Source organism: Schistocerca piceifrons, chromosome 6, assembly GCF_021461385.2.
Source record: "Schistocerca piceifrons isolate TAMUIC-IGC-003096 chromosome 6, iqSchPice1.1, whole genome shotgun sequence".
NCBI lineage: Eukaryota > Metazoa > Arthropoda > Insecta > Orthoptera > Acrididae > Schistocerca > Schistocerca piceifrons.
In genome coordinates this window covers 552,250,974-552,264,645 of record NC_060143.1, presented here as the reverse complement: position 1 = coordinate 552,264,645, position 13,672 = coordinate 552,250,974, and the positions used below count along the sequence as shown (strand labels likewise).

At 41.0% G+C, this 13,672-nt stretch overlaps 1 protein-coding gene across 1 annotated transcript in view; it reads right to left on the bottom strand.

Moving 5' to 3' along the window:
• The window catches only part of LOC124802716 (EP300-interacting inhibitor of differentiation 3), a 100,410-nt gene that overhangs the window by 53,451 nt on the left and 33,287 nt on the right, over positions 1-13,672 (bottom strand). The window contains exon 2 of the mRNA XM_047263682.1: positions 12,482-12,562. Coding sequence (XP_047119638.1) covers positions 12,482-12,562 — 81 coding nt within the window. The remainder of the gene's footprint in view (positions 1-12,481; positions 12,563-13,672) is intronic.

Below are 13,672 nucleotides of genomic sequence, written 5' to 3'. Positions count from 1 at the left end.
CCAGTATTCAAGAGGCAAATGTCAAGTTGTAGCAGTAAGTTTTTAAGGTCTTTACTGCAGCCAGTGATCTTTGTTCCACCTCAGAAAGGGTTATGGGCACTGAAATCATCAAAGATTAGCAGACATGCCAACTTTTGAAAGTGAAAAATCAGGAGAATTTTAGCGTTTATACTATTGTGAATTACAACACATCCCTGACAAAGTTGCAAAAATTCAACACCTATACCTGGCGCACCCATATTGTTTCGCCATTTCAGAATCAGGAAACATTTTGTGAAACAAGGGCCCAGCGCGTTGGCACAGTTTATAGTCAAGTTATACTCTACAATAAATGAGGTAAATAAAGCCTCGGCATTTGTCACAGAATCTACATTTTGGGGTTTACACGAGAAGTTAAGTTTCTGGTTCCATTCTACACAGTGGACACTCTCCTTGTGGTTTTTAGTTTGCACATGTTTAAGAATGCCACATTTCCCGCCATGAGCCACTGAAAAGTCACATCTACATACACTACAAAATGCGGAAGTTTATCCCTTCCTCAATTCACTTAAACATGGGAACTCTTCCTTATACACTGCATCGTATTTCTTCGCCATTCTGCATGAAATCAACACTTCCATGATACACAGCCAGCAACTACTACAGAGTACACAAATCGCGCAGTAGAACCAAGAACACAATGGTCCTATGTTCTAGACAGTGGTCTTGTAGCAATGATGCCAACCCTGGTGCACCGTTTCCCCCTATATTGCACTTCAAATTCTCCTAAATAATTTGTCACACCATCGGGTAAGCGAGCGGGGGGTGGGGCGGTAAAAGGGAGTCAAGAATGAAACTGTCGAGTGGAGGGGCAGGGAGGGGAGGGTAGTAGCCCTAAATATTTTCCCCTCTGAAACATTTATCCCTCTAACTTCCCCCTAGGCAGCTTAATTCCCCTAAATTTAGGGGGAAATCCCCCAACTTGGCAACACTTCCTTGCAGAAAGAACAACACTAATCACTTCACTTGGAATGACTATCGACTACTCCTTGTTCACGATAACTTTACAATTGCGCTGACGCTACCAGAAGTGGAGGAAATTGGCACTGTTTGAAAGATATTCATTTGTCTCCGAACGCTGCCAACGATAAGTTCCTTACTTCCTTGTAGATACGAAGCGCGAGCTACGCCTACTGCCACTCCCAACAGCCACCACACAAATCTTCCAAGTTAACATAGACAAGTAGCAGCTGTACATTGTCATCCACCAATATATCGAAGGCACAGGATTTTCAAATATAAGGAAAGCATTGAAACTGCTCTGAAAATCAGATCGGTCTTCACGGTTGGGAGATCGGGAGGAAGAAGGAAAAATCAGGAGGAAGAAGGAAAAATCAGGAGTCTCCTGCTTAAATCAGGAGAGTTGGCATGTCTGGATTAGGAAAAGGGGGGATGGGGGAGGGGGGGGGGGGGGGGGAGGATCTGAGAAACCAATGCAAACAATATGATCCAAGACACTTCAGCATCAAGAAGGAGGTAAACAACACTGCAAATGGTAATGTTCTGAAATTCCCTTACTGAACAGCCACAGCCTCCATAGGTGTATCAAGAGGCCCAAGTTTGCTACATACAGTGTCCAGAACATATGTGCGAACTCCTCCTGACATCCTGTCATAGGTAGCATCCATGAAGAACCAAGGTAGGCGTTGCTAGAAACCAAGTCTCCTGAGGGCAATACAGAAGGCAGGGGAAATGTGTAAAAGGTGTCTTAGCTCATCCAGGTGGTAGAAAAAGCTGCTACAATTCCAATGGAGAATAATGTTGTCAATGTACTGTGAGGCCATAAGGGACCAAGGGGGCAGGTTAAGGGGTTATGGCATCAATACACATAGGTTCCAGGTTCTGTTGTGTGGTGCAAACCAAGGCGTCTGAGGCCGCTAGAATCTCTGCCTCGGACACAAGCACACGTGGGATCTGGGGTTGTGGGAGCCACCGGAATCTCCTCCTTGGAGGACTACTACTTATCTTTCCCCTCCTTAGAGGATTTGGATGGTTAAGAGGGCTTCTGTGAATCAGTTTCAGGTAAAGATGATGATCGCAAAGTCCTTCGACCAGCAGGCAGTGGCTTCTTCAGCCACTGGCTGGTATCCAGTTTTAGTCTGGCTGAATCCTTGGAAGGAACTGTGGCAAGAGAAGCCAAAGGAAGGTGATTTGTCTCCAGCTGGAAGGTGGGGGACCAATGTCCCTGGTGGGTGGAAAGCCAACAATCCCAAAGTAGGTATAGGGGAAACAGCAAGAGGAGAGCCCCAACCATCAGGAGGCCAGGCATGGTCAAGTGGACCAGAGGACTCACCGTGGGAGGCATAACAGGCAGGAGTATCATTACCAAAGAAGGCGACATTGTCGTAGCTGTAGCATATGATACTGTTTTACATGGTGGGTGCAACCGCTCATACTACTATTTCATCTCTTGTCCAGCGTCTTTTGTATTTTCTTCTCTGTGGAAAATGGTGCAATCTGGCGAGCACAGAGAATGGTGCTTTCCACAGTTGAGACAGATGGCAGGAGGCGCAAAAGAAACATTCGCGTGCAGCAGTCGTCCACAATCCCTATAAATGGGTCTAGAATTGCAACCTGAAGACATATGCCCAAATTTCAAACACATAAAGCACCACACAGAGGTGGGGAGTAGGAGTGTGTGAACATCTGGCTTCACAATGCATCAGTATACCGTCATCTTGACATTTTCAGACAATGAATCACTCTCAAAGGTCATGATGAAAGCACCGGTAGGAACCCTATTGTCCTTTGGCCCCCTATGCACATGATGGACAAAGTGCACACCCCACTGCTCCAAACTGGTGCGTAGCTCACCATCAGACTGCAACAGCATCTCTGTGGAAAACAATGCCCTGAACTACATTTAGATTATTAGGGGAGAGTGACAGTCATTGGTATGACTCTCAACTCATTACAAGCGAGCAGTGCCCGTGACTGGGCAGGGGATGCTGCTCTGATCAAAACTAACCTACTTTTCCATTGTAGACATAGCTGCCATTTCCTTGAAATTGTCTTCTATGTTCTCCACAAATAATAAGGGCATTGTGGCCAAGAAGGGATCCCCAGCAGTCCTTGTGAAAACTAAGTATATTCCTCCTATGGGGTAACCAGGGAATTTAACATTTTAGGGATGTATCTCTGTGCATTAAATGAGGACTTTCCTTGCACAGATACTGAGGGGGCCATATGGCCACCAGTAAGATATGAATTCGTTCACTTCATTTGCACCTCATCTGCCACGGTGCCACCCACTCCGAAATGGGACTCCCCAGGCTCAGCAGCAGCTACCATTGCCTTGAGTCCTGTGGCCCAGTCACAATGTGCACATACTCTGTGGCATACATCGAGAGTTTTGAGCTCCAACACCAACATGCGATCCCTGCATGGCCAGAGTGCTACCACCGTGCTAGTACTTTACGAAGTAGGAAGTATAAATGGTGAAGCCATTCCTTGGGTCCTGATTCTCTGCTTGACCTTCAAGATGCAGCCCCTTCAACTATAGGATTCATGTTTTGATTCTCGTGTTCCTCATCTTGAGCTCCAGTCTCTATTGTATCACTGTCAATAAAAGATTCCATTATCACTATCTACTGACAATTTCTTTTTCAGTATGTAAAGTATTTGTATCATGAGAAACTAATACACGTTTCAATCAGCACTGACACAATGGTGACCTTAGTTTCCTCCCTCTTTGAACTTCGAAAATTCTCATCCTTCAGGAAATTTGCATCATTGCCAACAGTTGTCTGGCAAGTCTCCCTATCGACAAATTGATAGGCATTGGTTGCCAGGCAGTAGCCTGCGAATGTCAACTTCTCTGACTTCTTATCCCATTTCTTGCAATGGTATTTTGGAATGTGAACCACTGTACTACAGCCAAAAATCCTTGTATCAAAATTCATATGGCATTTTATCTCCAAATGTGGTGGACAGAGAATGATTTGATAGTTACGCAGGTGCAGACACAGCTTCAGCTCAATACATCTTTGGCAAGTTGGCACAGAACATCACGGTACAGTCTTTCTTTAACCATTATTCAATTAGATTTCTCGGCAACACCATCTTGGTGTTTACTGTTGTACTGAAAGCTGGTGGATGATACCTTCAAAAGTCCAAAATATTTTTAGTTGATGAACTAAAAATATTTTGCATCCAGTTCAGTCCGTTCGTTTCCATTGTAAGAGAACAATTTTTTGGTGTTTCTACCTATATGCTTTTCCACAATGACACTGAAGTTTTTAAATGTCTGTGTGACATAAAACTTTTTCTTCAAAAAATAGACAAACTATAATGACAATAGTGAATGGTTGCCCAAAAAAATAGAAAACCTAATCGAGCAATGAGTCTGGTGACTCTTACAGTGCAGGCCGTTTTCAGCAATCCTGTCACAACGTCATATGCAATAAGAAACTGCCGATTCCATACTCACTGACTGAACTGGGTGTAAAATGTGACAGTCATGCACAACCTATAAGCAAATAGGCACCAGTGTCGTATATAGAGGACACCAATCGACAACTAGAGTAGAGTTCCAACCAAAAGCAAAGTTTAATCGTGACATTCATAGAAGCCAGTGTCTCAGATGATCACCAGCTGACAGCAGGAACTGTGTGAATGAGAATTTTAGTCCATTAAAATTGTACGCTAAAGAGGACTTGTAAAAATTGTTGACATGTACCTATGGATTGCAGTTCGTGGTTTTCTTTGTACATTTGCCTGTATGTACCAATATTTGTTCGTCACTTCCATTGTGACTGGTAACTGAACCTAAGGGTCTGATTAGAGCAACTGTAATTGGATCCTTTCACAATTTGTTGACTGGAATACCATCATTAGATGTTACTGTGTGTGTACACTCCTCACAGTGTGTTAGGCCAGTGTGGCCATTTGTTCTATCAATTGGTTGGAGCATCTAGTAACTGTGTGAGGTTACAAGCCTCACCTGTCTTTTACATGTACATTGAGTGAGTCTTTAGATTCAAGCGATAAACCAGTGTGTGCTCTTTGGCATGTTTCTGTAAATATGTGAAGAAGCTTTAAAAGCAGGCCAAAAGCCAACTCTGAGTCTCATTTCGTTATTACCACCTTATCTACCTCCTTTGCCCCACATCCTAGTGACTTTGTACAGTCTCCATCTACACAAACCCCAAAAAATCTCAGCTTTACCTCCATTGCTGTCCATAGCTGCTCATGTGCCCGAGATAGATGACCTGAAATCCCACATTACCTCCAACCTAACAGATTCGAAGTAAGTGTGCTGCAAACCATGTCCGGTTACAATAAAATTTATATCATGAAATACTGTCAATAAAAGTGAGAAAGATTTTCACTGACAGACACTGTCTCCATTGGCCCACCCAAATCAGAATGGACAAATTCTAAGATGTTTTTAGAATAACTTTTGGTAGTTCAGGGTGTATACGTGGACGATGAAAAAAAAAAATTCCCGGATTTCCCAGTTAAAAATACACTTTCTCGCAGATGAAAATAATTTTTTCCGTGTTAAGTAAAAATATACTTTTCCTCGAAACTGTAAAACTTATCAATCCTTTAAATAGTTGTGGTTTTATACATTGGCGTAGAATTTCCCGGCACTTTAGAAAACGAAACTCAGGGGAAAAAAAACACGTTTTAGAAAGATGTCTGATGTGCAGCAACATGTACACTGCATATTTTCTTATTACAAAAGTATAAATTCGAATTCCACCAAACACCGCATGTTACTTTCTGAAGGATTGAAATCGAGATTGTGATGCGCTTTTGTAAGCCAGTTGTAGCTCATGTCAAGCACTCTCACCAGCCCATGACAGCGAATATTCAGATCATAGGACACGTGATGATGTCAGCCAATAGCAACATCACTGTAAAGTAGCGCAAACACATAAATACGAAAAGGTAATGGTTTAAATTAATATACATATATACATAGTGTTGCTACAAGAAAAGGAAAGAAAAGCTTTTACATTTAATATTTGTCACTAAGATTAATAAGCTGCGAGAGAAGCTAAGCTTTAACACATAATGATCATTTTTGCGCGTGTTACACTTTAAAGATACATCACAAAAATGTGCCAGTAAATTTTTTAACGACGACATAAATTTCTGATCTTCTGGGCTCGAAAATATTCTAAATGGTCGCCTTCAAAGATTTGATTTTTGAATGAGAGTCAAATGCTTTGTGATTTATGAAATTCATCTGACATTCAAGCACACAGAGTTCATCTTGCGTAAAAGGAAATTTACTTTGAAAGTAATGATTTCCAAAGAACCATTCGCAATATTTTCCCGCGATCTGTTAGGAATATAATCGTTTCAGCAGTTGCCAGAGCACGCCAAACAACAGTTGTTGCAGCGCTTGCGCAGCTACAATGTTGCAGGAAGCCCGTATGTTCGTACGTGTAAAACATTAAAATCTTACATTATGTCATAAAAGAAACAAGACATTAGAGGACACTCCAAGAACATGGGAATTTTGTGGACTATACAAAATGCATAATTCGGCTTAAAGTGCACATTCATATGTCGAGATTCAGATGTAAATTGTCTTGGAGTACCTGTACTGTATTATCTCATGTTTGGTTCTTTATTAAGGCATAATGCCGTATGTGCTAGAAGATGATAATGTGAACTTGAAATGCAGTGAACAGTTGAAACTAGCCAATAGTGTGGAATTAAACACTTAGTTTCAAATAAATTGGCTGCCTCAGCAGAAAAGATTAGTAAAAGTCGAATTTCTTTAACAAACTGACAAAAATAACTTCATTGTTCTGCAAGGCGATCAACGCTTGACTGTCAGAAAGGTGGAAACAAAATAAAATCTGAAACTAATTACACATTTTAGCCTTCCGTAATTATGTGAATGTATTTTAATTCACTTGGTAGCTCCCAGCCACAGAAATCCGTTCTGTTTTCATTTGAAGTGAGAGCAATAAACGAAGTGGAAATAGCAAAATCACTTAATGTAAACACGGATCACGTGGAGACTACCACCTCCTACTACAACTGAGACCACCCTGTAAATCAGGTCCGGATCTAGGATATTTCCGAACTGGGGCGATATTTGATAGTGGCGCTCCTCCCTCCCTTGAGCATTTGAGGTAGGATGCTGAAAATGTAAACATCTACTTTTCAAAAAATCTTCATTTTGTAGCAAACATCTTTCTGAAGAGTCTGATACATAAAACATATATATTCGAGGGAACGTAAGACATGTTATTTGGTCTTAAGTGTGGCAAAATGCAGAGCCACGCCTCTCCACACAGCATTCTTCCATTGCACCTCTTTTGAATTTCACTCTGTGGAATTCAAACATGTAATATTTTGTAATGGAATGAGTGCCATCAAACTATATTCATGCCAGTGGAAATTAAAATGTCCTGTGGTGCCTGTACTGCTCCCAGTTGGCCGGTTTGACATCCTGCTCCTCTTTAAAAAAATCTCTGAATTAAACTGGTTGGGATTATTTGAAACCGACATAACAAGAACTCTTCAGAAAATTTGCAGTCTTTACTGCTGATTTGTGTGACATAAAATTAAATACAGGATACATAAAACGATTAAAGACAAGAGATAAGCAAGACAGTACACGTTTCTTCAATTAATAAGTCCTAGCTTCTTTGCTCTCTAATCTTGCCACATCTTTATATGGCGTACTTTCCTTTCTGGGAAAGGATTTACTACCTCATCAAAGTTCGTCATCGTTTTGCAACATGGAAAAACGAAATGTTGTCTAATACTAGAAAAGCTGTTAATACAAATTGTACCTAAGACTGGTGTGGTTTCTCGATCTGATTACGTGTATTTTGTCACTGCTATATAAAACAAAATAGGCCTGCCAATACTGCAGCAGTTGTTACACACAACAAATAAACGAGACTGTTTTGGCACAAATGGTCATTTTTATAACACGTCGGAATATAATTAACTAAGTACCAATATCAAATGCCTATTAGGCCTACTAAAAGCAAAAAGTTTTGTGTTAGGAAATAGTTTCACATTTCATTCATACTCTCTAGTTTCTGAAGCATGAGATCGAAAAGTAGTAGTACTAAATTTTTTAATAAATTTCGAATCGTCATATTCTCCCATAATTTGTGAGTGTCCCCGTTTCTTCTCCTTCCTCGTTCTAACAACCAATCTTATCACTAATTCTGTAACTATTCCTGCCAGTGTCAAAACTTATTCTCTGGTTAATTTCGTCACCTGTTTAGTGTTCATACAATGCGTTTTCCACGCTACTCCCAGAATAGAACTTTAGCGGCTGCTAGCCAGGGACTGTATAACTGGCCCTTAGCAGTGTAGTGGTCTGGCCAAAAATTTTCTGTCATAATTTCATTTCCTTGGACGCCCGGAGGAGACAATATGCAATATTTGTTGCCCGTTATTCCTGTTAGTTGTTCTTTTCCACTCTGGTAGTCTGAATCTATGGAATTCACTAGTAGTTATAACAACGCTGATCATTTGCAAACCCAGTCAACCACATAAACAGCGACTGGCATTCATCCATTCGGCTTTATTCAGCTCGGCTCGTATAGACCCGTCCCCATTTGTCTGCAGGAAAGTTTATTTCTAGATGCGACGGGGATTCCCCTGGCACACATCACATACACTATGCACACATTCAAAAATCAACTTACAATTCTTTCAGAAATCGACTTAGAATTTGTTCAAAAATCAACAGGGATGCGTTCAAAATCATATGAGAAATCGATAGACCAACATGCGCTGGGTGCTAGGGGCTTTGTGAAACAAGGTCTTTTTCCTCAATAATATGAATACTGTTTTCAAGTTCAACAATCATAGGTTGATAATTATCAGGTAATCCAGGTAGAAGCAAAGTTCACACTCAGTATTCGCTAGCCAGGAATTTAATTTCATTTAACTTAAGTGCAGCCATTATGATTTGATCCACACTAGATGTCTACGAACTTGCATCTCTCTAACTGAGTTGTGATTAATATCTTAAGCAAGTCCACTCCACATGTGTGTCCAAAGTCTTCTAATGCAGGACTGCTTCTGCTGCATACTTGTGTCCCTTATATGGAAATAATGTCTTATCCACAAAGATTATAACCAGGGAATGTGCCTCTTCTGTGTCTTCTTCCAAGAACGGTTCAGTTTCCTTAGATCTGAAGGAGAGTTGGGGTCAACAGAAGCGTCCGATCTTACCCGTCGGCTTTGACCCTTGACGTAAGCGTGTTGTGGTGTGTGACGTCATTACGGCGCGGAGTTTGATTTGCGATTGTGGCGTGTTTGTAGATGTCTTGTTTTTGTTTGTCGTGCTCTCTGGTGGTGTGTTCATGGTTTTCGTTTGTTTCGTGTGGTGGGGTCAGTTTTCTGTTGCTCAGGTGTTGGATTTGAAGCGGAATTTCTATTAGTGAGTTAATGGTTAATTTAATGCTCATTGCTGTACGTCGGGTGAGTTTGTTATTGAGTGTATTTGGTTGTGGTTTTTTGTTCAGGAATGGATATGAAAGACCGCCTTAACAGTGTTCGGTTGAGGGCGATGATGGGGGAGACAGCTTTAGAGCTGATTAAATTTCTTCAGCTATTTGGCTTAATTGCCGAGGTCGTGAAGTGCGGTGTGTGCCGTGAACCTATGAAATTGGTTAAAGTTCCGGACTCTCGGACCAGGGACGGATACATGTGGTGTTGCCGGAAAGATGGCGTATGGCGTTCTGTAAGGCGTGGTACCTGGTTCGAGAAGTCTAGATTGGCCATGCGTGAGATTGTGCTTATTACGTATTATTTTTGTTATAGTTGCGGGCAGAGTTTTTGCGCGTTTGAGACTGGTGTGAGTGAGAGGACTGTTTTAGACTGGTATTCCTTTTGTCGTGAGGTGTGTTCCAAATTTATTAAGTACAGGGGTAAGTTGGGTGGGCATGGGGTGCTTGTGGAGGTGGATGAGTCGCAGTTTGGTAAAAGGAAGTATGGGAGGGGGAAGTCTGTGGCTGGTCTTTGGGTGTGGGGGGCTGTTGTTCAGGAGGGTGGGGGTACTGAATGTGTTTTTAGAGTTGTGGAGGGGAGGTCGAAGCCTGAATTAGTGGGGTTAATTGAGGAGTATGTAGAGCCGGGGTCCACAGTAGTTTCAGATGCGTTTTCTTCATATAGGGGGTTGGGTGAGAGGGGATTTAATCATTTAGTAGTGAACCACAGTCTAGAGTTTAAGAATTATGATACTGGGGCTTGCACTAACACAATTGAGGGGATGTGGGGAGCGGTTAAGTCAGTTCTTGGGAGGGGGAAGAGGCGCTCTTCCAACCTACAGTCTCATTTAGATGAGTACTGTTGGCGGAAGAGTGTCCCAGAGGGCTATTGCATTCTTCGGGTTTTTTTAAGGGCTGTGGGTAAAATGTATAGACCGAAAGTGGTTAGTTAGGGTGGGCTGGGTAGGTGGGTGGGTGGTTTATTTTGTTGTATAGTGTTTGTGTGTTGTATTTTGGAGTTGTGGGGGAGGGGGTTGACGTTTGGGTGGGTTGGGTTTTTATTTTAGTTCAGTATTTTTTCGTTGGCGTGTGTGTGTGTGTGTGTGTGTGTGTGTGTGTGTGTGTGTGTGTGTGTGTGTGTGTGTGTGTGTGTGTGCGTGCGTGCGTGCGTGCGTGCATTTGTGTGTGATTGTGGTGGCCAATCTAGTTTGTGGAGCTGGAACTTTTTTGAGGTAAGTTCCGTTTTTTTTTTTTGGTTATTTATGTATGTTTTGTGTATTGGGTATAGGTTGGAAACATCCGATCTCACGCGTCGGCTTTGACCCGTGACGTAAGGGACCTACACATTGATCTGTAGCGTAGCCCTGAATACGAGGTTAGGTTGGGAGTTTTTTTTTGGAATGCGGCCGCGGCAGCAGCCGCCTATGATTCGAAAATATTGATTTGACACTAATGAACATGTATACGTAATATGAAGCAATTTGATGAACATATTGATCTGTAGCGTAGCCCACTTGAGGTTAGGTTGGGAGTTTTTTCTTTTGGAATGCGGCCGCGGCAGCGGCCGCCTATGATTCGAAAATATTGATTTGACACTAATGAACATGTATACGTAATATGAAGCAATTTGATGAACATATTGATCTGTAGCGTAGCCCACTTGAGGTTAGGTTGGGAGTTTTTTTTTGGAATGCGGCCGCGGCAGCGGCCGCCTATGATTCGAAAATATTGATTTGACACTAATGAAGCCTGTGGGGGGATGGGGGGGCACTGCAGACTCCCCCCACCGCATAACGACACATGATGATCAAATTTTGAAAAAAAATGAAAAATTTTTTCCGTACCTGCTAAACTGCATAAGTGCCGATGTATGTAGGTGTAAGGGAAGCTTTCGTTTCTTAGTTTTCTATTGGGGGATGTGATCGGTAGGTTCTGTTGAGCTATATAGGTTAAGGGAAGTGTCCGATTATGGATAGGAATGTGTTTTTTGGTATTTGGTCAGTTTTGTGATGTTGATTTATTTCGTTGTTTTGCGTGGTTTTGAATGGCGGTCGGTGGCTACATTTCTGTATATTTAGTTTCTCCGCACCCAAAAACCCCTAATTTCCCACGCTTGTCCCGTTACAGTCATTAGGCTTTTTGTGAAACTTGTGTATTTCAGTGTTTACAATACGTATGCGATGTTTTTATATCCGCCATATTGGAATTGTTTATAGTCGTTTCCGCGGTATTTGTGACGTCATGGGTCAAAGCCGACGGGTAAGATCGGACGCTTCTGTATTTCCGTTGTCGAGTAACTTGTGCACCCAGTCAGCTTTTCAGCCACTGACAGTCTAGGTGATGCTCTATCACTCATTTTCAGGTCTCTGTGTATAAAATAAAGAGCAGCTGGTGAAGACAAAAAGCCATCGACACACACTTAACTTCCCGAACCGACACTGTATTTCTATGCACGACTTCTGTTTTTAACATTTACAAAAACACTGCTTTCACACCTGTACCCATAATCTTCTTGATGAGAAGTTTTTTGTATAATTAACACAATAGCTTTGTAAAAGATTGAGGTTTTATTCAATGGAAAAAGCAGTACATGCACAACAGAAACCATATTTCTACAAACACAGTACAACCACAGAGTAACAGTGAAAACAAGGAGTAAATGGAAAACTCAATATTAGCAACAGCAACTATGACTATTAAATTCAACTTGGTAATACGTACAGATCATTGATTTTGAAAATCATAATAAGTTAATCATAAGTCCTTTTACTTACATATAAATACATTTGTTACATTAAACGGCAGTTTTATAAATAATGCTTCTTTAAATAGGTACCACCTGTTCAGTCAACACTTAAACAGTTGGTGTTTAAAAAAGCATAATTTTATGAAATTTGTTGCCAGTTTCTCCACTGTTCCTATATCAAGATTATTTTTAATTATGTGCCTGCCTAACACTCAACATCTCGTGATTTTGTATTACTTATTCCATTAGCAATTTATGCAATAAACTTTACCTGATTCGATAATTTTCTGCGACTCCTCCACAAGATTCATTACTTCAGCAGCACAAAACTCGCCTCCATCTGCTTTTGTCACTAAAGAAAACAGAAGTTATTGTAACGCTGACTGCTCAAGAATTCTGTCCCAAGTAAATAAAAGATATACATAATGTTAAAATAGTTAAGTTCAGACAGTAACTTCTCTATTAAAAATCTGAATGCTTATCAAGTTTGGCATCTAAGAAATCATTATCAGCTTAAGCTTTAACCAGTTCATATCTTGTACTAAACTTTGAGCAGTGGCAACCTTTACTGTTGTTTATCCATTTTGCTCTATTTATTCCCCTTGTTCAGTGAATGTCATTTCGTTTATTCTTTCCTTTCAATATATTTTTTTTTAATTACACAAGCATCAAATGGGAACTGAATATAGATGATCCAAAATTTGTGCACTCTGATGTCTAAGTGCGATTCCTTCCATGTTAACAGTACAAAAATGTCTTACAAAATTTTGTTCTGTGCTTGTTTTTTTTTTGCAGAAAATAGATGTCAAAGAAAAGAAATTCAGCAACACAGCAATCTCATACAAGGCAAGCACCTTCATTCAATACTGTGTAACTCTGTTGCTCGGTTAGTGTAGTGAGCAGAGCTACATGTTAGAAGACTGAAGTTCGATTTTGATTTGTCCAGTAATGCAGTAGCATGCATGTTTCCTAAATGATACCTATCCGTAAGTTCCTACATTCAGAAAGAGTAGCAAGCTGTAATATTTAAAACACAAAATCAACGATGGCATGTCTTCCACAAAACATACATAGTCTTCAGGGCAGATGTTCACACCAATCTTGCTGAATCTCCATACATTTATGACTCCCTGGATCATGCTCCCTCAACTCAGTGCATCATAGCTGCATCCACAATTACAAGACCAGCATGGACGAATGCTATAAGTTCAATCATACATCATATCCATGGGAAAGTGCATGTAATAGTGTAACATGGTTACTAATGCACATCAACCCTCTTACAGGTGGTTTTGGTGGCACTTTTACACATGGAGTTATCCACTGAGTTTCTCAAACTGATGTAAAGGTTGCCTTGCCACTTTTGGTTATTGGGTGTAATTTATTGACACTTTAAAATTTTCTTTCATATGTGTGGCAGCAAGCAGGCTACAGGCTCTGGAACCTAGCAAGAGTTCATGTA